Below are 26,644 nucleotides of genomic sequence, written 5' to 3'. Positions count from 1 at the left end.
AGGAACTTTGGGATTTGTGCCCATTTTGCCACTTACTTTTCATTTCCTCTATTCTCTTCACCAAAGACATTTGCACGACAAAGAAAAAGTCTCTGAACACTCAAAGACCTTACACACCTCCCTGCCTTTAAACATCTCTCTTCTCTGCCATTCCTCCCTCCTCAGCCACCCATTGAGCATTTTATTCATCCTTCAAATTGAATTCAACCCCAATTATTTGAGGATGTAATAATGGAATTATTTTGTTTTAAATCTGTCTTTGAGAAATATATACTGAAATACTTATGAATGAAATCATATGTGGAATTTGCTTTAAAATATAAGGGAGAAAAATGAATAGAAGAGATGAAATAAATTCAGTTATGTCTTCAATCAAGCTTCCGGAGAACTGTGGCTTATAACGCTTTCATAACATTTAGCTCACTCAAATGTACCCAAAATTTCCATTTCCTTAGTGCTTCCAAAATACTTTGTATACCCAATTATAGATCTTTTCACACATAAGTGTAATCACTTGTTTCTGTTTGTCTTCTCTCCAAGACTGTGAACTCTTAAAAAGCCAGACTTTTACTGTTTATCTCTAACAGCTAGCAAGGTTCCTAGCTTATTATAGCTGATGAATAAATGTTTTTGAATGAATGAAGACATAAGAAAAGTAAACATGGGAGGAATAAAAATAATAGTTTATATATGATTCCTTTTTCTCATATAAACATAAATTTGAAAAATATAACATTTTTTAAGTAGAAAAACAATGGAATAGGGTGTGGAGGCTGTCTGGGTGGCTACTACTAAGAAAATATTTAAGGCCTCCTTCCTCCACAAATTATTTCCCTAACATTGTTGAAATTGGGTATTCGATAATACTGTAAATTTTAGTAATCACTGGAATTCCATTTGCCTCTTCTATCCATCAATAATCACTATTTATCCTAAACTCTACTGCTTTGTAGTATTAACTTGACACGCACACACATATAAACACACACACACGAAGAAAGGCAATATGAGAGTGGAATAAAACATACTTGATTTCAAATCTCCACCCTAAAGCTAGCCGGATGTGTAACCTTGGACAAGTTACTTAAACTAGTTACCCAATTTGTAAAACAGTGATAACACCAGCATTATAGGGCTGTTGTAAGGAAAATAATATAAAGTTCTGGCACAGAAATACTATTGATTAAAGGTTTACTATTACCTATTTTTATTATGACCAACTTAGGATAAAAAGGCTTAAGTTTTAAAACAATCAAATCACAAATACAATCCTAAACATTTTTCCCCTGAAAAGAGAGTTTTAACAACAAACCTCACCAAAGAAACTTACTGATAGAAATGCCAACTGACTCAAGGGTCATTAGAAGGTAGGTCTGATGAGTCTAGTCTAAAAGCATTCTGTACACATTAACACCTGAGCTCTTCCTTTGAAATATTAATTCGAATGGACTTAAATTATATATATGCCACTCAACCAAGAGTTTAATAAGCATTAGTTAAGAACTAACAAATCTAATGATTTTTTAACATTCAGCTTTAATAAAAGCAGTTGTATATTGTAGAAAATAGTGTTTTGAATATAATTTTATCTTAATGAAAAAGTCACTGACCTTAGTATATAAAAACTAAATTGAGAGAACACAGCTATATTATTACTCCACACTCATTGTCGTTAAAGTTTTATTTGTGACAACATTGAAGGATGTGGAAAGTATTATGCTAAGTGATGTAAGTCAGACAGAGAAAGACAAATACCATGATTTCACTTATATGTGGAATCTAAAGAACAAAATAAACAAACAAAACAGAAACACTCAAAGATGCAGGGAACAAGTTGATGGCTGCCAGATGGTAGGGAGGTTGGGGGACTGGGTAAAAAAGATAGAGAGATTAAGAAGTACAAATTGGTAGTTACAAAATAGTCATGGGGGTGTAAAGTAGAGCATCGGGAACAAAGTCAACAATATTATCATATCAATGTATAGTGCCAAGTGGGTACTAGACTAGTCAGGGGAATCGCTTATAAATTATATAAATGTCTAAATACTATGCTGTATACCTGAAACTAATATTAAATATTGAATGTCAACTGTAACAGAAGTCAAAAAAGGGGGGAAAAAGATGAAGGGGAATAAGAGGTTCGAACTTCTAGGTAGGTATAAAACAAATAAGTCATGGGGATGTGGTCTATAGCACAATCAGTAGTTCTGTGATAGCACTGTATGCTATGGTGATCACTTTAGGTATATAAAAATTGGATAACTATGGTGGACACCTGAAACTAACACAATATTGTATGTTAGCTACATTTTAATAAAAAATCTTTTTAAAAGAAGTTTTATTAAAATTATGGTCTCTACGAAGTAAGATTTCCAATTTTATAATCGACATGTTAAAAATGGTGACATTCTTTCACATAACCAAACTAGTTTAAAGGGTTCTCAGCATAAATTATTTGCTTTAATTTCTGTTAATCTGTCTCTTTTAAAATAACTGGAAGGAATATTTTATTAAAATGTGTATTAGAAATGGAGCATCATGTAGGTTTACATTAGAATAGAGGCTCTCTGGCCAAGTGTTCAGTTTCTGGCAGAAGTGACCCCATGCTCCAGAGGCATATTAGTTGTTTCTTTGATGTGACCCTTGTCTTTTATAAAATGTATTATGTTGCCACCACTTATTAATTTTTACTAATCCTTTTAAAAATGAATTATGCATTTTTGCCTGGACTTTAAATTTTAGACTTTAATATTTAGGGTAATAAATTTTACAAATTCACTACCCACTCCTGACAGCACGAAACTAGTTAGTATAAGAATAGACATATAGATCAATGGAATAAAATTAAGAGTCCAGAAAGTAATCCCTCACATTTACAGTCAATTATTTTCAACAAGGATGCCAGAACATTCAATGGGAAAAGAATAGTCTTTTCAACAAATGGTGCTAGGACAACTGAATTTTCAGATGCCAAAAAGTGAAGTTAGCTCCTCACCACATACCATATACAAAAATAAACTCAAAATGGACCAAAGGCCTAAATATAAGAGTTAAAACTATAAAATTCCTAGAAGAAAACACAGGTATAAATCCACATGACCTTGGATTAGGAAATAATTTCTTAAGCATGACATCAAAAGCACAATCAACAAAAAAATAGATAAATTGAACTTCATCAAAATTTAAAAATTTTGTGCATCAAAGGACACTACCAAGAAAGCAAAGACAACTGACACAATAGAAAATATTTGCAAATCGTGTATCTTAAAAGAGACTTGTATCTAGAATATATAAAGAATTCTTTCAACTCAATAATTAAAAGACAAATAACTCAATTTAAAAATGGGCAAAGAATCTGGGTAGACATTTCTCCAAAGAATATATACAAATAGCCAATAAGCACATGAAAAGATGCTCAATATCATTAGCCATTAGCCATCAGGGAAATGTGAATGAAAAGCACAACAGGATACTACTTCACATCCACTGGGATGGCTCTGAACAAAAAGACAGTACTAACAAGTGCTGCAGAGGGTGTGGAGAAATTGGAACCTCGTACACTGCTGGCAGGAATGTAAAACGGGCAGCCACTTTAAAAAAATTTGGCAGGCAGTTCCTCAAAAGGTTAAACCAGAGAATAACCATATGACCTTGCAATTCCACTCAAAGATACACAGACATACAGACAGACAGAGACAGACAGACGGACACACACACACACACACACACACACACGAGAAATTAATTGTACACAAATGTTGACACTATAGTCATAAAGGCCAAAAAGTGGAAACCATCCAATTGTCAATCAGCTCATGAATGGACTAAAAGATATATCCATACAGCAGATTATTCAGTAAAAAGAAATGAATAATAAAAAAAATTTTTTTAAGAAAGAAAGAAAAGATGTGGAACCAAGAAATACTGCAAAGATGAAACTAATAGGTCATGGCTACTGACTGAATATGAAGAATGATAAATGGGAAAGATTCAAATAAAACTTTGATTCTTCAAGAAAATGCGGTGTCCGTAATAGAGGACAAAAAAGGAATGATGCACTGACACATGCTACAACATGGATCGTTGAAAACATTATGCTAAGTGAAAGGAGCTAGTCACAAAGACCACATATTATCAGATTGCATTTATATGACATGTCCAGAATAGGCAAATCCATAGAGACAGAAAGTAGACTGGGGGTTGATTAGAGTTGTAGGGGACGGAGAGGGTTGATAAGAGTAATAATAAAGGGTATGGGGTTTCTCCTTGGGGTAATGAAAATTCTCTAAAATTGATTGTGATGATGGTTGCACAAGTTTGTGAATATATAAAAACCACTGAATCACACATTTTAAATGGGTGAATTATATGGTATGTGTATATAGCTATTACCAAAAAAATTATTTCAACATTTAAATTAAATCTAGGATTAGAAAGGAACACCTAACTGCAGCTCATCTTCTATCTGTTCTAATTACAAGACATGGCATATGTCAACAAGATCTAGAGTGACATCTCATTGATCATGTTAATATCAGAGGCACTCAAAGAATGTTGTTTCCTGCAGCTATTGTAAGGCAGTGCCTGACTAATCATCACCTGAGCCTCTCCAACTTTCCCTATTGTACAAACTGATGTTTCACAAAATAGCATCTTGACTATGCAGCTGCAAAGAGAATTTTGCAGAGGCTGAAGACCACTGCAAAGAAATTAGGGCTCTCTGACAGCTGTCTCAGATTAAAGGAGAACTGAATAACAAGTAGATGTCAAACAGTCCACCTCTCAGAGAGCCAGAAAACTCCTAAGCACCATAAAGCGGTACTACCATATCTAACCCAACCATAACCAAATAAGAGCCAATAGCTACTGGGAAGGAAGAATGTACTATTAATACTTTGGATAAGGCATGATGACCACAGACTTTCAGCTACAGAATTCATATACTCATCTATCCAATAAATATTTCACACCTAATATGCATAGGGTTTGCTCATATGTGATACATGAGTGGCTAAAATGCAGTGGACAGCCCCTGTCCTCAAGACATAAACAATCAACTTAGAAGCAATCACAACATCTGGACTACAAAAGACTCAATGAAGAGGTCATCCTGAGCTCAAAGGCAGCTATACTGTGACAAAAAGCATGTGTTAATATACACTTCTATGACATGTAAAGAATGATTGCTACTTCATCATTTTAAATGAGGGAAGAAATCTGCCAAGATGGACTCTAAAAACTTTACTGAAAGCTGTTTATTAGGCTCTTAGATTCAATGACTTACTGATATTTTTAAAGAGAAAAGTATTTGGACATCTGCTCATGTTCTTTGCCCTATGAAGTGATAAATATCATAGGAATTCAGAGATACTGCCATCTCTCGTATTATGAAAAGCATTAAAGTTGACTGTTTAAAATGGCATCCCGACGCTTTCTATCACAGATAAAATCGGGCCCTAGTTCCTCTATATGTTTACCACAAAGCCCTTGCCAATCCTAAACTTCTGAAATCAATATAGGTTTTAGGTTAAAATGTAGCATAAAAGAAGTATCTTTACTAAGACGCAGAAATGAAAAAAATGCTAATTATTAATCCCAAGATCCCAAGGCATTCGATTGGTTTGATTCAAAGGCCAATAGTAAATTAAATTTTTTTAACATGATCATTACTTTGAAGGGAAAAAGGACAATGGTGTGGAGGGGAAGAAAAAAGTGAAGGAGTACTTGTATAATAGAGAAGGCAAAAAATACTACCAAAAGTCACCATCCCTAAACCAAATTTAAAACCAATCCAACCACTTCATTACAGTAAAGTAGGGAAATAATGTAACTTGTGTTTTCTTTGTCTTCTTTGGGCTCAGATGTGATCGTTTACTTTAAAAGGAATAAGTCATCACTGTATTATTAAAGTATATTTTTTATATATATACAAAATGTACCAAAATACACTACAATAGCAGTTTTGTGTCCACCCATATTTATTTTTTCAAGAACATTAAAATCTATACAAATTAGCAGAAACCAGGGCCTTAAAGAACGGTGACTATAAATAAATTTTTTAATGAAAATTTCACAAGTGTGGACTCTATAATACAAGAATCTAGTACACTATGTCAACTATTACTAAAGCAACTCTGATTTTTTTGATGACCTTCTTGGAGGGCTGAACTTCCTGAAAGAGTATTAAAGGCAAGAGATAGTGTGCAGCTAAAGGTCAAACCAAAGCCATGCATGTTACTCCTTAGCAACCAAGTTTAAGAAGACAGGGCAGAAAATGGAAAGAGATGCCACGGAGAACTTAAGAGTGCTTTCTCTTAAGTACTTCACCAGATCCTCTTCCTTTCATAAAGCACATGAATCCAATTCCCTACTTTCTCCAGCCTTGCCCCTGGGTTGCCTGGTCTTGCAGTAGAGAATCTGGCAGTGGTATTTAAAAACAGCATTTACATAGTAAATAGTGCATCCTACGGACAAACTTAAAAGACTTCCATCTCAGTTGGCCCCTTAATGTAATTCAGCAACCTATCTTATAAGTTCTTAGCTTCCTGTCCTGGCCTACCCCATAAGACAAAGGCTTTTCAACCTTTTGCCACTATCCTCCAGCTTTGTACCCAACCTTTGCAGGTTCTTCTGTATTAGCAGATAAATTTGCTGCACAGAGCGAGTAGCTCCCAACATTCAAACACTCTTTTTTATTTTATGTCCCTGGCTCTCCAATTTCCTCCTCTCAGCTAATGGCATGACTAGCCACTCCATCTCCCAAGGTAGAAACCTTAGGGTTCTCCTTGAATTCTCTTTCTCCCTCAAATTCCCACCCCTATTTTATCACCAAATTTCATCCATTTTACTTCCTCTCTTGAATCCAGCTCCCTTTCTCTACCTTCATTATTATGAAGCTTTGTAGGATCTTCTTTATCTTATACGTGAACCATTTCAACTATTCTCTGACACTAATCTCTCCTTCACCTATTCTTATTCTATATTACTACCAGGATTCTCTTCCTAAAATAAACTCAATCTCTGTCAGATTGGCAAAAACTAAAAAGGAAAATAATATTGTGTTGGGCAGAATGTAGGGAAATGGACATTCTCATTATTCAAAATACCAAGGCAATATAAGATTTGTAGTATACCCTTCGATCCACCAATTCTATTTCTAGAAATTTATTCTAAAGAATTAAACAGAAAGTGCACAAAGATATACAAGCACATCCTAAACTTCCCATCATTCCCAGCAAAGGCCAAGACTTTTTACCATTTGCCTAGAATGTCTCCCTCCCACCCATGCCCTTGTTCATCTTGTAAAACTAGAACTCGTCCTTGAACTCAAAGGTCAGCAACTCCATCCTGTCCCCACAGCAGTTCAGTCACATTTCTGCATCACAGTGCAACCTATCTTTCTCTCCCACTGTAGACTGTAATAAGCTCTCCAAAGGCAATGGTTTTATGGTTGTTTTTTTTTTTACGTAGTACATATCCATATCTGCACTACTTATATGTGACACGCAGTAGGGGCCCAATAAACAATATGTTGAATAAAGGCATTTTCTTCCTCTTTACACGAAGGATTCTCTGATCTCCAAAATCTCAAGAATTTTAAAAGGTATTTCCTAAAATGCTAGACTCCGAAATGTTATATTAAATTCCTGTATTACAACAGATATGCAAGCAAAGAAAAAGTCTCATGAATTTATATAAGCAAATAATATGTGAGTCTTTGACGTTTAATTCCTAAAGCATAAGAATTTCAATATGGGTCAGAAACATGGTCTATCCTACTGAAGACTTTATCTCTGAAAGTGGTACCAAGAAATACGCTGTACAAAGACATAGGTATCCTCCCAGATATAAGTTAAACATTTAGAGATGTGTTCTAAAACACCTTACTTCTCTTCAATAACCTGATAGGAGTCCATCATACTCGAAATCATGTTTTGGAATCATTTATGTTTCAATGCTATGCCAGAGCTCTTTTCCATGCTATCTGTTGTATAAATGATATTTTACATAAGCATATATAAGTATTACATTAGTACTGTATATTCATATACAAGAATATGAGCAGTTTAGTTATACATTTTTTTCCAAGTTGAATTCTTTTTAAGTTTCAAAAGGGTTCCGAATTCTAATAAAGGCTGGTAACAGCCTAATTACACCCTTCATGATTTCACTGAGCTCACTATTTCTTTCCATCTATTTTTCTAGAGTGAAGAAATCTCATCTTTCTACTGTGTGCTTAAAGAGAAATGACTCTTTACTCTGTACCATTTCATTTTTCTTAATTTTGAGTTATCTTACAGGCTCCAAACCAAAATGATGAAGGTCTATGAAATTTAATTTTATAGAAGTCAAGATAATTTCACCCCTGATATAAGTTAGGAAAAACAGCCTTCAAAAATACCTTTGACAATCACTATACCCCAAGACTTACAGGAAATCATAAGGTAGTCCTCACAGTTGCTTTTGTCATCATCTTGCTGGTCCACAGGGATCCCATTGGCATCTATGACTGCTTCAGAGGCACAATCTGCTACCAATACTTCTTCTGAAACTACGTCAGTTGTCAGAGGATCAGTGACGATTTCTGCCTCTACTACACTATCATGAACGACATGTTCAACGTGTCCAACGTCAGACACGTGTATAGATTCACTTGTCAAGACATGTTCTGGTATAGACATTGACGCTGAAGTAATATCAGAGGCTAAAACATCATCTGGGACTGTGCAGTGTGCTAAAGAAACTTCTTCAGTTACATCTGAGTCCAGCACTTGCTCTGGAATGATGACTGTTTCAGATACATCTGCTTCACCCATGATATCTGAGCACTGAACATCTTCTATGACAACGTCCTCAATAACATCTTGGATTACAACTGAGTCTGGGTCATCAGGAACGAAGTTATGCACGGTTATGTCTGAATCCACAACATCTGAAACAAAAACAGTTTCTTGTACTTCCACAACAATCTGATCACCATCCATGTGTGTAGCACCTTAAAAAAAAATTAAAATCACAAATTTCAGGTAGGCATGCATGATTACCTCGATTAATGTAAACGTTATTTAATTTCTACCAGGAAATCAGACTAGCGCCTCACTTTTCTCAAACGTTAAAACATTAAAGAAATAGAGAAAATCTATTTTTTAATATCAGAAATGAAAAATTTTAATACAAGAACGTTTATACTCTTTCCAAATCAATGAATAGATAAGGAAATAATATATAAACAAACAACTGAGGGAGTCACAAAGAAGAATATTCATGAAAATAAGTCTAAGCTCGCTAAAATTAAACTCATCTGCATAGGTACTTAAGGAATGATTATAAAAATTAATAAGTAAAGCAACTTCAGGTAGAAAATATACCATTTTCCTTCATTACATGTGTTTTTCATTTCTTTTCCTTCTTGCTCCATCTCTCTCAACTCATACATTTTCTTCTTTCTCTTTCTCCCATGTTTACTTCCGTTCTATTTTTCTCCTCTCTCCCTCTTTATTCTGATACAGTATCCCACCAATATCCTCCATTTATGACTATGGAAATTTAGAAATTATATTGTGAATCTAGGGTATAAAAGGATTGGGACATAAATAAAAAGAAGGCTGGAAGGCCACAATTGAAGAGGAAAAGAAACTGGTTAAGGAGCCTCCGTGGATAGATGAGATGAAGAAAAGTGCAGCTGCTCTGGAGAGTGGAGGGTGAGGTTAGCTGCCTCCATTCAGCCTCCTCCCAAACCCCCATACTCCAATCCCACAGGCAGTTCCTCAGAACATAAAAAACCCTACTCTAGTCCACTCTGCAGTTAAGAATGAAGGTAGAGGGTTGAATCAATCAAAGCCCAGCGAGATTAAATGACTTCACCAAGATCACACAGTTTGCAGAGATTATGGTGCTCAGTAAATATTACTTTGTTTGAATGCCACAAATGGAACTCTAAATCAGCTATCCTTGCCAAAAACATAACGTAAGATAAAAGAAAACGAACCTGGTACCTTGGCCTCTGGTCTAGAGAAAAGCAAACAAAGTTTTATAAAAGTCTTACCTAAAAAACTATTCATTCTATTCGTGTTTCTGGATGTGACTCAGACCAGGCTGAGTCGAAGCAGCTGCCTAACTCAATGACTGTATCACTGGCCAGGCCCTCAGAGACACACATGGCTTTGTTTAACAAACACGAATGATCAGCAAGAGCCAAAGAACCTTAAAAAATGTAGGAAATCTTAAAGCCAGTTAATATCCAAGAGTATGTTTGCTTTAATTCCTATAGAACTTCTACAAAATGCTTTATACTCATTTGTTTTCAATATTGTCAATATTAACACCAAGCAACAGATCACTCTAATCTCCATTTTGCAGACATGAAGATGAAAGCATTTAGTGGCAAGAGCAATGGTTAAAAAATCTAAACCAGAGAGCAGGGTTTAGACACTTATTAGTTTTGTGACCTTGGGCAAGTCATTTAACCTCTGAGTTCCGGTTTCCTCATCAGTAAAATGAGGACAGTAGTATCTGCCATGCATACCTCACAGGACTGTTGTGATGATCAAATGGGAATGTATGGGAAGTGTTCTGTAAAACTGTAATGAGAGGTTTCATTATTATTAGGACATATGAAAACGGAGGCCCTGGCAGATTAAGTGACTTGCTCAAAGATAAACGAACACTATAAGTGTTAACATTCAGGGCTAAAATGCAATAGCCCTTCAATCTACCACTGAGCCCATGACCTACGCTTGCTTGTGGCAAGATTGAGCTAGTAAATACTGTGTGTTTCTCCTCAAAGAGCTTAGTCTCTCTTTCGAGCACATTTGTTATACTTCATGTTCTAATGAAGAAAAAATTATGATTTTGCTTTTATCAATATCAAACTGAAATTACCAAACTTGAGTCAAAAGACTATCCTAAATTATTAGAAAAATACATAGAGCACCACCCAAGCGGTTTTAGAGATTAAAGAAAGTTAAAATTAAAAATTGCCAAGGTTTAATTTTCTGATATTGTTAATTGCTATTTCCTTAATATATTGCAATATGATCATTTCGAGTAGAATGGAAAACTCATTAATATTTTATTTATAAGGACAGCTAGCTAATGTGATATAAAACCATCTTACCTCATAAAACCTAGCATAATCACTTTACGATGTTATACAATTGGAACCATGGATAATCTAAAATTGTGAATAATTTTTTTCTACTTTTAGAACTTCATGAATATAACTTTCCTTGTACAGTTTGGGGAGTGAGATAAGAATCTGTCTTACTGAAGCAAAAGGCTTCTTTTGTCAACCTGTGAGACGGGGTTGTAAAAGTAGGATGGAGTCAGAATGTGGAGGGCCTTAGGTTTATACTTTACCTGCTGGGTAATGGAAAAATGACTTGATCCACGTGTTATTTTACAATGAGTGCTCTGAGTGGTGGGCTATATAAAAGAGACTAAGTGTGAGGAAAACAACGTAAAAGTTATTGCAGACTAAGAATGAGATGACAGAACCTGTCTATATGGTAGGACATAGAATGAAGAGATGTAAGCAAAGAACATGTCAAAAAAAGAACAGGACTTAGTGCTATAACTGGGCAAGATGAGAATAACTGAAGATAACACTAAGGTTTTGACACAGCTGCTGTTGCTGACAAGAATATGAGAGCTGGTTGTGAGGGAGCCAAATTTTTAAGGAGGGCAATGATGTGTTCCCTTTAATATTTGCAGGCTTGACAAGATAACAAGATACCTAAGTGTGAATATCAATGTCAGAGTCTAGCAATTCATCTACTTGATAACCAATTCCAAATTTGGTAGCTGGAAAATGTAACAACCCTAGTAGTTATACCTGTTGGATCAAAAAATGAATGTGGCTCTTGTGGTTGTAATTCAAGTCCATCTTCATCCATGGCCTTTAATTCTCATCAGTCACAGCTCCTAAATGAAGGGAAAAAGTAAACCAAGTATTACTTTTTTATAGCATGTATTTAAAATGTCACCATATTTACCGTTCTGAAACACTCAGAATTATGTGACAGACGAACATCTATCAAAAACATATCTACCTAAAATAAACGAGAACTTAATTGATTTCTAATGATATATGGGCATCTACATGACAAGGCAAGGCACATAAATCAAACATGTCAACTCTGCCTAGACTTTTAGAGATATTGCTTACATACAACAAGTGCACACATCTTGATGAATTTTGACACATACATATATAATCACTACACTACCCAGACCAAGATATTGAACATTTCCAGCACCCCAGCACTCGTCTCCTCTCAGTCAATATGTCCCACAATCCCTCAAGGGTAACCAGTTTTATTAAGTTTCAACTTAAACTCTGTACCTTACTGGGGGGAAATTTCTGCACAATTTTCATATTACTTCTCTAAATTCAATGTAGTCTGCTATCTTTCAACCGGTATGTTAAACATCAGTAAAAACTCAAAGTGCATAATTATAGTAAACACCCTTTGGGGTTTCTTCTAACTCATAATGACCTCTCTTGACTAACTCTCCAATCTAAAGAAGGAAATTCCCACAGTGTGTTTATACTCTCCTGGTCATAAAGTTGATTGCACTAGCTATAAAACAGTAAATATAACTTCATCTTTGAGTGCAATAACATCAAAGTCCTACCCCTCAGACCTGAATGCATGAGCAAGGATCAGTTTGTGTGTCTGTCCTGCTGGCTGGAATATAGGAGTTGAGCATGGAAAGGAGGCTTACCAATAGCTTTTTGCTCCTGGTTCTAGACCTTTCTCAGGTCCAGCTACAGAACCTTGACTGCCTTGAGTTTTTGCAAGACATCCCAATGATCTTAATGCTCCCTTTTCTACTTAAGCCAAAAACTTACAACAAAAAGAACTTAACCCATAAAATAATATACTATTTAATATTAATGACTGTTTCAAAAGAGCAGACATCAGTGTGGTTTATTCATATTGTAAATAATTACATAAACCTCCTTCCTCATTGGTTTCCTTATCTCTACTTTTTCACTTTCTAATCTAACCTAAATGATACTACTAGATATATTTTTCTTTTACCTTTATCATTTTTGCTGATTACATAAGTGTTGCATGCTTATTAAAATTTCAAATAATAGAAGCACAAGTCATTTTTCTAAAGCATCAGCTAGATGATGCCATTCCTCTATTCAAAAATATTTAATAGCTCCCTGATGCCTCCAAATAAAGTTCATACTCCTGGCACCTTCTAAGTTCTGGCCCCAAACTATCTATCATCTCCCCTAACGTTCCTTCAAGCACCTTTCCCCATTACCACATGCACACACTGCAGCCAAACAAAAATGCCATGCCCAATGTCCCCATAAGACCCCAACTCTATATTGGGCTCAAGGTTTCTTCTACCTGGAACACCTTTCCTCTATCATCTCTGCTTGGACCTTTCCCCCAAATCCCCTTCCCTACTAAATTCCCTATTTTCAGATGCTAAATATATAGAGATGTGTTTATGTGTATATATATATATCCATGAGAAATTCAATTAACATTAATAAATGGATTTTCAGCATGTCGACTATTCAAGAAAGACCACGTTCAATGTTATTCAAATTGCTTCTAATTGAAAGGACCAACAAACCAAAAAAATTTCAACTATGAAAAATGGAAAGGGTACACCTCTGAATAAGTTGTCACTGCTCTCTCCCCACCAAAATCACCCCTGGCCATAATTCTTTTTCCCCTTTTGAAAATGTGATTACAAAATGATAAAGGTGAATTAAGCTTGTAAACATAATGACATACTACTAAATGAAATTAAGCCAATTAAGAAAGCAATAAATGCAATTCATTAAGGTATTTAAGGCCTCTCTCCCCAATTTCCCTACATAAACCCAATCCTACAAGCTCTAAGAATTCTCAACCTGCACAATAACTTCTTTCTTGGCGTTCATTCTCTTTGGCTTTTCTATTGGAGTTTGACAGGTAATCAATACCCTCAATTTTGAAATTCTCTTCCTCAGTTTCTTTAAACTGAGTTCTACTTCTCTTCCCACCTTCCCAACTGTTTACTCTGCCTCTCTTGACCCATTATTGCAGCCTTGCCCAAGGTGGTACACTCAGCCCTCTTCTCTTCTGCTTTCTCTTTTATCTCACAATTTCGACTACCAGTTACACAAAGATGATTCCCCAGAACCACTTACTCAGGCTAGCACCTAACACTTCCACCAGACTGTCTGCTGAATATTTTCATTGGAATAAAACCCTGCTTCTCCCGAATGACCACTGTGGCCTTTTCCTCTTTCTCTATTTATATTCAGTCAGTCAGTTGTCAATCTTGTCCATTCCTTGTCCATGACTTCTCAGGAATCTGTCCCTTTCTTGTTATTCTGTCACCATTCACTCTCAGCTTCATATTTCCTGATCCCTGGGGAACAAAAATAGCCTCTCAACTGTCCTTTTGCTTTCTGTCACTCCCACGGCAAATGACTAGGAACCTATTACAAGTAAGGGCCGCTGCCAAGTAGTGAGGCAGACTAATCAATCCTCCAAAGCACTGCTTTGACCACAGCACTCCACTGCTCGGAAAGCTTCTGCAGTTCCCGAATATCCAGTGAATTCTAAAAAATTTACCCAAGCTATTGTTAAGAGATATCTGCTATTATTCTCATCATTTTACATCATATCAATTTCCTAACATATTATGGCCCAATGGCGGGTGTCTCCTCACCTTATTTTGACTTGGGTGATCAGTGACTGTTCAACAAACAGTTGTTTTTCCTTCCATTTTATCATTATAAAAACTCAAATTGGGAAAAAACATGTTTTGTACTTCCAAGCAGAGAAGACTACACTTCAACTTTGAAACCCCTGTGGGGTTAGAAGTACTTCCTCTGACAATCAGAATGAAACCAATGTTCTTAGAATGGAAACTGCTCAGAAGAGTTCTCAGCATTGTGATAAAGTAAGGGTGCCCTGCCTTTGCTGCAGGAACCAAACTCATAGATTAGTTGAATCTGAACACGAGCAGAAAGAATCTAACAATTTGGGTGAATATATACTCATGTTTAGTCTGATTATCGAACGCCCTCAGAATACTTCTGGGATCCCACTTTCACCTCAAGTTCAGTAAAATATTCCCTTCCAGGTTACAGGAGTCATGATCCTGAAAATGCTGTGGAAGAATTCATAATTTTTAAAAATATACAGTTTTAAGAGAAAATAAGGGGTGGAGAGAAACTCAGGAAATTCACAAAAACTTTCTCCCATTCATTAAAGTAAAACAATAAAAATACCATACCAAGCTAACAGGTATAGAAATGGTATTTTAGCTCATATTAGGGATAATGAATATAATTTATTTGTTTCATATCTCGTGATGCCTAGATACTTTCATGATCTCCCTCTTGGGCAAATTAACAGAATGCTTATACATTCACTTTACTTTTTGCAGCTAATACGCATATAAGAATCACTTTTCTGCTTTCAGTCTCCCAAAAATTCAATGTCTTTTAATTTTATGACTCAACTCATTCCTCTAAGTCACTCTCAGAGAACAAAATTATATTATACATGGTAGATGTAACTGCTCAAGCTACAGGAAAGGCAAACAAAAGCATATCTTCCCTCTTAAGCTACATTTCTTTCCCAATTTTTTTTCCACATCATTCAATGTTAGCCATTTCTTCAGATATCTAATTTTTAAATCTCGAAATATATTTCACTTCTTTTACCAATGCACCCCTTAAAATTTATCTCAAAGCCAGCCACTCTTAAATTCATCCTATTTTCACTACTACACTCTAACAAGCTCTGGTCATCTAACATCCAGAACCCAGTGGGTCCTTCCAATCAAGAGTCAAGCCCTTCTTGAACTCAAGGATTTTCTTCTGTTGTTTCTAACTTTCTTCCATTTTCTCTCATCATTCTTATTAAAATTTCTATTATAGGATGTGAGGACTCCTAAATCTAGCCTCCCATATTGCCTTAACTTTTCTACTATATTTTTTTTCTCTTTGTCTTTCTACATTCTCAGAATCCCTAAACTTTCTTCTAAGCTAGCTAATTTGATTTTTACACTCCATTACTTAATTTTTATTTAAAAGATCATGTTTTAATTCCAAAGTAAATTTAGTTTCTTTTTCACAGTAATCTTTTTGTTTGTTTGTTTCTTTTTTGGTGGATATATCTTCCCAAATAGCTGAGAATTTAAAATTTATTCTGTGCCCTATATCAAACTCCTCTGCTGTTTCATTATTCAGTTGACTGAATTTGGTGCCTCTCTTTCAGACTGTTTTTCCTCAAAAGCATAGTTCTTTTAGGTTGTCCATTCATATTTGTAGATGAGGGTTTAGAGTTACATTATGATAGGTAGGTTGTGTTTCCTCAGCCCATGTGAGAATACATTTGGCTAGCAATGAACCTAAGCTCTGACCACAGAACTCCTGTCTAGAATTAGTCTGTGGGAGAGATAGGAACCATGTAACTAGCCAGGCTTTCCTTTAATGATGGATGAGTATCCTATCCTCCAGGTTCTAGAGATCTAATACCCTCCAGGATAGCTAGCTACGAGCTACCTAAAGCACTGCCCCTACTTTCTCCCACAGAATCCACTTTGGAATTTCCTATGAATTTGCAATTCAGAGAGCTGAATTTCTGACATTATCTCATAAGGAAAACCACAGACAACTACACTGATAGGTAAACAGCTTAGTTTGCCAAAACTTTAATTACCTGGCTGTGCCCATGGCGTGCTCTTTCTCCTAGGACATCCTTGTTTTTGACATTAGGGATAATGGAAAATGACAATTTTTGGATGGTCTTATAACTGTCTGAATAGGTTCACTAACCTCTCTAGGGTTTTGCCATTGACTGGTTCTCAACTGCTTTATCCAACCAGAAATTCATCATATTCTGGTCTGCAAGTGGCATACCTCTCAAGTTTTGTTTCTCTGGAGTTATTTTTATATTTCCCCCTCAATATTATTTCAAAAGGAAAGAAAAGTAAATGTGTGTTCTTTAATGTATCTTGAATTTGAAGTCATAGCATGGAAATATGTTTAAAAAAGTCTATGAGACAGAAATCAATCAATAGTAGTGAAAGGTTACAACTCTTATCAACACTTGACAGATACTAAAAATAAGGAAAGAGATGTATATAATATTAATCTAATAGTTTTAATTCAAATTCTGTTCCCTAAGAATAGAATATTTTATTTTCAAAAGACTTTGCCCACCTTCTGTGTCAAGAGGAAGAGTAAATGTCAGAGCCCTGTCTTTCCTTACCTTGCATTACTTGGAACTTCTGTACACTTGGCTCAAAAATTCAAGGCCAGCTTTTTGTTACAGATTAGTTTTTTCCATAAAACCATTTTGAGCCAATCAATAACTTCAAGGTTTTGTTTGTTTAAAGTCTAAAAGTTCAAACTTTCAAAATCTATTAAAATTTGGTCTTAAAATAAGCCTTCTTAAAGCCTTATTTTTCCAAAGCCCCTGTTCATGCTCAGATTAAGAGTTGCCAAAACACCTTCTGCACTTAGTTGCATTGATACGCTACAAAAACACTAAGCACTATACTTTTTAAAGGCCTTTGTCAAAAAAAAAAAAAAAAAAAAAGGCCTTTGTCTTTAAGACTGTATGTTGACATTAGGAAATGCATACACTTTCTAACTAGTTTCCAATTAAGTTGTACGGCCTCCTTAATAAAATATTACTATTTAATGCACTCAATAATTTATCAATCTATGTTCATTATGTAACATTCTACTGTATATCGTAATATATAACAATTCATCTCCTTGGATCGCTCTTTTTTGATTTTGTAGTGAAATTTAAAAAATAGTTTAGTAGCTTTTGTTGAGATTTTGAAGAGAAATTCTATTCATGTTTCCTCTAATGAAGTATTTGCCTTTAGTTGCAAGTGTACTGGAATGAAGTGTCTGAAACCCTTGATGTGATCAAAGAATGAAGACAGTGTTTTGATAATAATATGAAGTGGAGATTAATTTAAAGACTACACTGTACACGAAATAAACAAAATAAAACTCCAGGGGAAAACTTTTTAAAAGGGTAATTTCTGGAAAATTCAGTACATGAAGAAAGGTGAGTATTATCTTACTGAACTGTTTAATGAGCAAGATGTCTCCTTGTATTACAAAATCTTTCTAATAACACATTAGAATTATTGGAGGTTGGGGTAAATTAAAGCATTCCCACTTTCATGTTACCTTATTCAAGCTGGTAAGTGCTTTCCTTAGTTTTTAGTAACTAGTTGTAAAAGTCACATATTGCAGTGTTTATGGTTTTTAAACTATTTTAAATATTCTTAAACTATGAAACTTCTTTAAATTACTGTTTTTTCAGATCATGAACATGGTAACTTGACTAATCTGACCCTACTGTTTCCCTCATCTATATGAACACATGCTTCCTATTACTGCTTTTCCTAAATACATTTACTTTGGGTAATTACTCTGTAAAGTTCTGTAAACTCAGAGCTGACACTAATAACGTTCTCTGTACATCTTAAACATTGGCAAGAATATAATCTCAAGCCTTTCAACAATTATAACAAAATCTTTAAATTGACAATTGCAGAATTATGGCGTGTTTTTACATTGATCTTTTGCTACTGCAATTAGCAGTATGTTTTGTACCTATAATTTAACAAATCCTTTAACTATTAAAAAAAAAAAAAAAACCAGGCTGGACAGTGCAAGGGCTGGTTCGCAATACACCTGCTTATTACATGACCACTGAATATCAGCTCCACTGAGTATCAGCAGCATTAATTCCATGACCATTCTCTGGAGCAAAGATAGGCAGCCAGCTAATTTATAGCAAAAAAATTAAAAACTCCAAACCTGGCTTTTTTCAGGCATTTGGGGAGATAGTAAACTACTACTAAATAATAATCTAAAAGGGGGTGGGGGAAACAAACACATAATTTGAAACAAGGACAAAAAAAAAACCATATATACAGAAAAAAAAACTTGTAAGAAAACATTCTATAATTCTATGCTAGCACATTGAGGGAAAATGTAAGTTACCAGCACTAACTCAATAAGAGATAGAAAATCTAATCACCATAAAATTGAAAGGAAGAGGAGAAAGATATCTGTTACCCACTCAAAAAGCTCCAGGCTTTTCCCAAAGCTATCTGAACTATGCCAGGGCACAGAGGAGGAAAGCTTTCTCAATCACTTTTATAAAACTAATTTATCATTTTTTTAAAAACCAACAAAAATAATGTAATCAAACTACAAACTTGGTTAATTATGAATCCCAAGTATTTGCAAATGTGATCCATCATGTAAAATATATACATACACACACATGTACAAACATACACAGACCTTGACAAAGTATGGTTATTCTAGAATTCAAGGATGGAGCCAAATAATAGCCAAATTAACAGATCAAATAAGTAAAATCTTAATTTTTCTCAATAACTGCTGAAAAGCTGAAATTCAAAATCTATTTTTTATTTAAACAAACTATTCAAATTGGAACAGAAATTTTTTTTTAACAGTCAAAAACATACACAGGAATAAAATGCTAATACATGCTACAAAATGGATGACTCTTGAAAACATTATGCTAAGTAAAAGAAGCCAGACCAAAAAGACCACAAATTATAGGATTCCATTTATATGAAATGTCAAGAATAGGCAAATCCATACAGGCAAAAAGTAGATTAGTGGTTGTGCGGGGTAGAGGGTCAGGGGTAGGGGTAATACGATAATGAGAATTGCTACTGGGTACAGGGTCTCTTTTGGGGGTGCTAAAATATTCTAAAATTACTGGTGATGGCTGCACAATGCTGAATCTACTAAAAACCAGTGAACTGTACATTTTATTTTGAACTGTATAATTTTAAAGGGTATAAAAAACTGTATAATTTTTTAACAGCAGCTTTATTGAGATAAAGCTGTTATAAAATACACAAGTATATGCAAATCTTAAACTAGTTTATGTTACAACATGTGTTTTTGGATAGGAGAATGATATCGGTATCTACAAAAAGACGTGTGTTAAAAAACTAAGATAAAACACAAAGCATTCCTTTTAAAGTCAAAATTAAAACGAGTATGCCCATTAACACTATGGTTATTTAAGACTATGGAAACTGACAGTCAACACAATTAGGTAAAATAATAAAATGCAAGCTATAATTATTATTTGAAAAATTTTATAGTTATTTATATATAACCTAAGAAATCCAAAAGAATGAACTGAAAAATTACTATCAGTATGAATGAGTTGGTACAGAATTCATATACTTGAAGGCAAAAGCTTTCTTATGCAACACTGAAGAATGGAAAATCCCATTGATAAGAATAACTGAAAACTACTGAGGTTTCATATATAGAGAAATCATATATAGAGAAATAAATATATATTTCATAGAGAAATAAAAACAAATACATATATAGAGAAATCGATCTTGCTCTTGAATATGTCGAATCAGTAATATCAGTTCTCTCTTAATTAATCTCTACATTCAATCAAAATCCCAATATATTTTTGTTCTAAAGCAATCGACCTTATACAGGAAGGTCTGCTTTCAGACTTTATTCTGTTCTATTGATCAACCTGGCTTTGCGGTCATTGTCTTAATCACTATAATCTTAAAATAAGCTTTGATATATGGCAGTGTAAGTCTTCCAACTTTTTTCCCAAGATTGCCCATGCTATTACTGGCTCTTTGCATTTCTATATAAATTTGAGAGCTGGTCTATCAAAACAAAAAGGAAAGTCCTTTTGGGATTTCGTTTAGGATTGCACAGAATTTCTATAATATCAAAACTGACATCTTTGTAATATTGGTACTTCCAATCCATGAACATTATATTTCTCCCCATTAATCCAGTTCTCTCATTTCTCTTAATAATGCTGTTACTAAAGGTCTCAGTATGTTTTGTTAAATTTACATCAAGGTGCTGGATATTCTCTGACCTTATAAATTGCACTGGCTTTTAAATTTGACTTTTAAATTGTTGTTAGTATAGAGAAATACAACTGATTTTTACATATCAGTCAATGTTCCCCAACTATAATGCAATAAAATTAGAAATATCATAAAGATAACAGAAAAAAAAATCCCAGAAATTTGAAAACGAAGTTCTAAAGAATTCAATGGGTGATACAAAAAATATGAAAATCACAATATATTTAGAACTAAACAATAAAAATCGATTAATGTCAAAATCACAGCATCCAGTTATAGTTCAGAGGAAAATTTATAGTTTTAAAGGCACATATTATAAGAGTAGAAATTAAATACCAATGAGCTAAAACTCCAACTTAAATTTTTAAATGTCAGAATAAATGCAAATAAAATAGAAAGAAAGAAATATTATCAAATGAGCAGAAACAGAAAAGGTCAATAAGAACAATTTGAAAAGTCTTAATAACACAGGCAAGTTACTGGCAGTAGTGATCAGAAAAAAAGGAACAAATTAATTAAATTAGATATTTTAAAGTCATTAGAGAGACCTATATCTTATACCACTATAGTTGAAAATTTACATTTTCTAGAATATTATTCATAACAAAAAAAAGTCAAAAAAAGACTTACCACCATGAAAGAAACTATTAGTAAGTCAAAAACCGACTGACAAGAGAGACACCAGGCAGCTTCATATATGAATTCTATCTAACTTTCAAGAAACAGAGTATCTCTATGAAATACAGCTTGTTTCAAAAAGAAGAAATACTCCCCAATTCATCTTATGAAGTCAGCATAACCTTGTTTGTTATCAAAACAATACAAAGCCTACATGAAAAAGGAAAAGTGCATGGCAATAATAAAGGGATGCAAATATCTAGGGAATCCAAAGACAGTTTAAAACAGATAATGCAATTATCTAAAATAGTTCAAAATAGTTTAAAATATTAATGCAATTCTTCACACCAATAGATGCAGGAAGATCCGAAAAAAATCTGCTGCTGTTCACAATGAAAAGTCTAAAATAATAAGTAGAAGAAAATATAAACTAATAAATAACATCTACCCCTCCAAAAAACCCCCACAATATCATACTTAAAGACAAATTATAAGCACTCCAGTACCTAGACAAGGATACTTGTTATCGATGCTTTTAATTCAAAACTATGCTAGAGACATTAGTGTAGTTAAAATAGGAAAATAAAACTTTATTATTCACACACTACTTTGAAAACACAGAATTATAAATCGTTATTACTCCCATGTTTCATTGACTCTAAAGATACCACCAATTGTAAGATGCATCCTTATTTTATATACAACTAAAAGAAAAAAAAAAAAAAAACCACTGCCAATTAAACTGATGCCATACTATATTATCTAGAATTTTCATTTAAGACTTATCGAGGTAATTCTTTTAGACTTGGACATATTTTTATCATACCTTGTGTACATATATATATAGAAAGAAAAATAGAAGCAAAAGAAATTGGTATGGTATTCCTAAAACTTCACATTCAGGGTCCTACTAAGGATTGCTTTTTTACTCAAAGTATTCAATCTTTCCTAACAATACTGTCCTTTGCCAACAAGAGTGTTGGTGATGCAGCATTTCTTAAAATGCTCCATTATTATCTATGGGATTTTCTTTCCAATCAGACACCAATTTCACCATTTCTTCTGCCTTCAACTGTACTGTTTGGCATGAAACAACATGACGATGCACATACTCATTTAAGTGATGACAAAATGAAGAGCCTTGACCAAGTTTGTGCATGTGTAGGCAATAACTACATCATGACTGCTGCCTGGACAACAGTGATTATAGGACGCCATCAATTCAGGATCTATTTTGATTTTGGAGATGTTAAAATGTAAGGTGGCGGGAATTGCATTTTAGGAACTATGAAATATGGTAATGAGAGTTCAGTAAGGTTACATGTCAATACATGTAAGCCCACACACAGTGTTCCTTCCCTATACATCAGCAATAACGAAAATAACTAAAGGAAAATCCTATTCACAATAAAAATTACACAGTACCTAGCAAAAAATCTAACAAAAGTTGTGCAAGAGCTTTATGAAAAGCAGTAGGGCTTTTGAATGCCTAGATTCAAATCCCAGCTCCACTACTTAGCATATATCTATATGTATCTATATATTCTATAAATTTGACGCCAATACAAGTTTTTACATAGAAACTGACAAATTAACCCAAAAATAAACAAAGGGAGGAAAAGTTCCAAAAATCCTGACGATATTAATATTTAATTATAAAGCTATCATTAAATCAAAGTACTCTAAGTTTAGTCAGACCAATGAAACCAGAAGAGAGAAACTAGAAACAGATATGTGTATGTGAGAATATAATAAGCCTCAGGAGTTGGCATTATAAATCAGTGGGGAGAAAGGCTGAACTACTGGGAAAATTCATATTAAAAAGATAAAATTAGATTCCCTACATCATACAATAGAGGGAAAAAAGTTCCAGATGAATTAATGACCTAAATATGAAAAAGCACAGTATTGTTATGACCTTAGGGTAAGGGAAGAATTTCTTGCAGATACAAGAAGACATAAGTCATAAACAACAACAACAAAAAAAACAGAAAACTGACTACCTTCCTATTATGAAGTCCGACACAAAAAAAATACTTCATAAACAAAGCTAAAAGATAAGCCACAGACTAGGAAATGGTATTTTCAGTGTGTATAATTACAAATCATTAGTATCATTAGTATTAGAATATAAAAAGAATATTCACAAGCCAGTGAAAAAAAGGCAACAACTCAGTAGAAAAATGGACCAAGGACAGGCACAAGCAACTCACAGAAACTCAAATGGCCCATAAATACGTTGGGGAAAAGCTCAACCTCACCAGTAATCTAAAAAATGCACAATGAAATCAGCAATTAGATACCATTTATATCCAATAGATTGGAAAAAATTGCAAAGTCTAATCTTTTGGCCGTGATCTGCAGAAACAGAGGCTCATACATAGCTGGTGGGAGTGTCAAATGAAACATAATTTGATAATTTGGCAATTCTTAGTAAACTTGAGAAATGCAGGCTCTTGAATATAGGAATTCTAAATTAATCCCAAGAGAGAAGACCCCTGGTACAATGTCAAGATGTTCACAGTAGCATTGTTTAAAAATGCAGAAAACTGCCAACAACCTAATGGCCCCTGCATAATAAACCACGATATATTTACACATTGAAATACAAGTAAAATGTATGAACTTGTTTTCAAACTTCTTAGTCTCAGGACCCCTTTACAGTCTTAAAACAATGAGGACCTCAAAGAGTTTTTGTTTATGTGGATTCTATCTATAGTTATTTATATTAGAAATTAAATCTGAAACATTTAAAAATATATTTATAAATTCACAAAAGACCATAAACCCACTGTATGTAAACATAACTTATTTTAAAATAATTATTTTTCGAAAAAAATTATGAAAAGAGTAGCATTGTTTTACATTTTTGCAAACCTCTTTAAAGACAAGTTTAATAGAGGCCAGCTGGATTCTCATAACTGCCTCTGTGTTCAATCTATTATGACATCATGTGTCATATAGCCTCTGTACAGTACCCGTGTAGTGTCCAGAAGAATGTGGCTGGAAGAATATGAGAGATCTCTGGGAATTCCCGGAGCACATTTTGAGAACTACTGAACTAGATCCACGTACAACATGGATAAATCTCAAAAACACGTTAAGTGAAAAAATATACATAAAATGACAAACACAGTACGATAACATTTATGTAAAGTTAACACACAAAGCAATACAAACTTGTTTTTGGTACATACAAATTAGGGCAGTGGTTACTTCTGGCAAAGTAAAGACAGGAATGAGATGAAGAGAACTCTTTAACTGGATCTGTGAGATCTTTCTTTAAACAAATGAAAAATGTTGTGAAGCAAATATATAATATTAAGATCTGTTAAATCTGGGTGAAACTTGCTTTTCTGAAATATCTGTAATTTGATACTTCTGTAATTCTGAAATATTTCATAACTTTAAAAAAATCTTAAATATTTTTTTTAATCCTAATGAGTGCATGTACCACACAGTTTCCTTAAAGTGGACCTCCCTTTGAGCAAAATATAGTTATAAGATACTTAGATTTTATAAAACATTGTTTGGAAAAATAATTTGACATGGAGAACATTGGTCATATTAACCCCAACAGTTAAGCAGTGGGGTGGGGGTTACTCAGCTCATGTGGTGTGCCTTAATATGTATATTCCTTGGTCAAAGGACACACTGACTAGATGCTTAGTTGAAAACTATTCAACTAGATAAAATTCTCTGTACCCAATAACTGAGATAATTGTTTTTAGAGATAATGACCATATGCTAGGTACTGCTTGGGGACAAGGATAAATGAGAAACAGTCTCTACAAAAATATAAACACACAGTTAAAATATAATAGGTTAAATGCTAAATTAAAGATATACACATTGCTATATGAGATAAAGAAGAAAGAATGAGCCTGGGAAAATGATGGTGCCATTTAACAGAAAGCTAGAAGCAGGAATTGTTTTAGGGGCCCTGGGTTTAAAAAAAAAAAAAAAAAGATTTCCAATAAATAGTATTGGGCTTTGACTATGTGCCAGATAAATCTGGTTTCAGCCATGCTGAGACAGACACCTGGGTGGAGATGGTCAGCAGGTAACTGAAAATGCTAGCTGAGAAACTAAAAGGGTGGGGGCATGGTATAAAACACTGAAACCAGGGGAGAAGATTTGAGGAAAAAAAAGGACACAGGATTGACCTTGAGGGAAATCCCATGACAAAAGACAGAGAAGACAGAGTTTCTGAAACACAGAACACTTTCATATGACACACCTGGTGACATGCTGTGGAACAGTTACCCAATTTAGGAATAAGTGGGATGAAAAGAAATAAAAGTACTCGTGAAAGGAAAAAAGACGACAGGTGAGGTTTTCGTAAGATGAGCAAACCCTAAGAATGTTTATAAGGGGAGGGAAAGGTACCAGCAGAGTTAGAGGGCAATGATGCAAGCGGCGAACCACTGACAGAGATCCGTCCCAAAGGACGGGTGGAGTGCACAGGCAGAGCAGCTGGGCCCAAAGGAGGCCAATTCTTCCTGCAGCGAAAAAAAAACAGGAGGGAGGAAAGCCTAGGTAAAGACAGAGCATAAAGTGGAAGGAAGGAAACTCAAATGCTTAGATCAGATGATCATCTATCCTTCTGACATAAATAAAAAGATTAGGTAATCTCTGCTGAGGCTGAGGGGTTTCAAGGTCGAGTTGAGGAGTCTAAGAATAAAAAAAGCCTGGAATCGCCAACCCACACAAAGATAATACAAACAAGGTCATCAGTGACAATATAAGTCCAGATGGGGTTAGAGAGGAAGCATTTATGAAAAGCAATGTGAGGAAAAAAAACTTTTTAATGCATTGTGAGCATGTTTTTTAAAAAAAGAAACTTACATCTACCTGAAACAGCCATATAACTTAAAAATTAACACCTCATTTATCTAAGATGGTAGGGTAATAAGGTGTTCCATCAGTCAGTTTTCCAGATCATCAAGGTCTACCCTTTCAGGTAAAAAGCATTCTATGTGTAAGTGGAATAGAAATCCTTCCAAACTATGCACTTACCTATCTTCTTAATTATACAACTTGAGTTTAACAATCTTTATTGTGAACATCCATTCTTGCCATACTAGCACATCTACTGGTGCTGTGTGTGCAATAC

At 34.3% G+C, this 26,644-nt stretch overlaps 1 protein-coding gene across 11 annotated transcripts in view; it reads right to left on the bottom strand.

Moving 5' to 3' along the window:
• ZFX (zinc finger protein, X-linked) overlaps positions 1-26,644 on the bottom strand; it is a 44,789-nt gene that overhangs the window by 14,914 nt on the left and 3,231 nt on the right. For 4 of the 11 annotated variants that reach the window (XM_023522335.1, XM_023522339.1, XM_011378460.2 and 1 more), the window contains exons 2-3: positions 11,826-11,922; positions 8,432-8,996 (exon numbers count right to left, since the gene is read on the bottom strand). In XM_023522335.1, the coding sequence (XP_023378103.1) occupies positions 8,432-8,996; positions 11,826-11,894 (634 nt within the window). In that variant the 5' untranslated portion in view covers positions 11,895-11,922. Of the gene's footprint in view, positions 1-8,431; positions 8,997-10,525; positions 10,581-11,825; positions 11,923-26,547; positions 26,567-26,644 lie in introns of those variants that run through there. The other 7 variants (XM_023522337.1, XM_011378463.2, XM_023522336.1 and 4 more) reach the window with 5 other exon arrangements.

This window comes from Pteropus vampyrus, unplaced genomic scaffold (genome assembly GCF_000151845.1).
Source record: "Pteropus vampyrus isolate Shadow unplaced genomic scaffold, Pvam_2.0 Scaffold339, whole genome shotgun sequence".
Lineage (NCBI taxonomy): Eukaryota > Metazoa > Chordata > Mammalia > Chiroptera > Pteropodidae > Pteropus > Pteropus vampyrus.
This window is presented reverse-complemented; position numbering and strand designations above follow the sequence as displayed.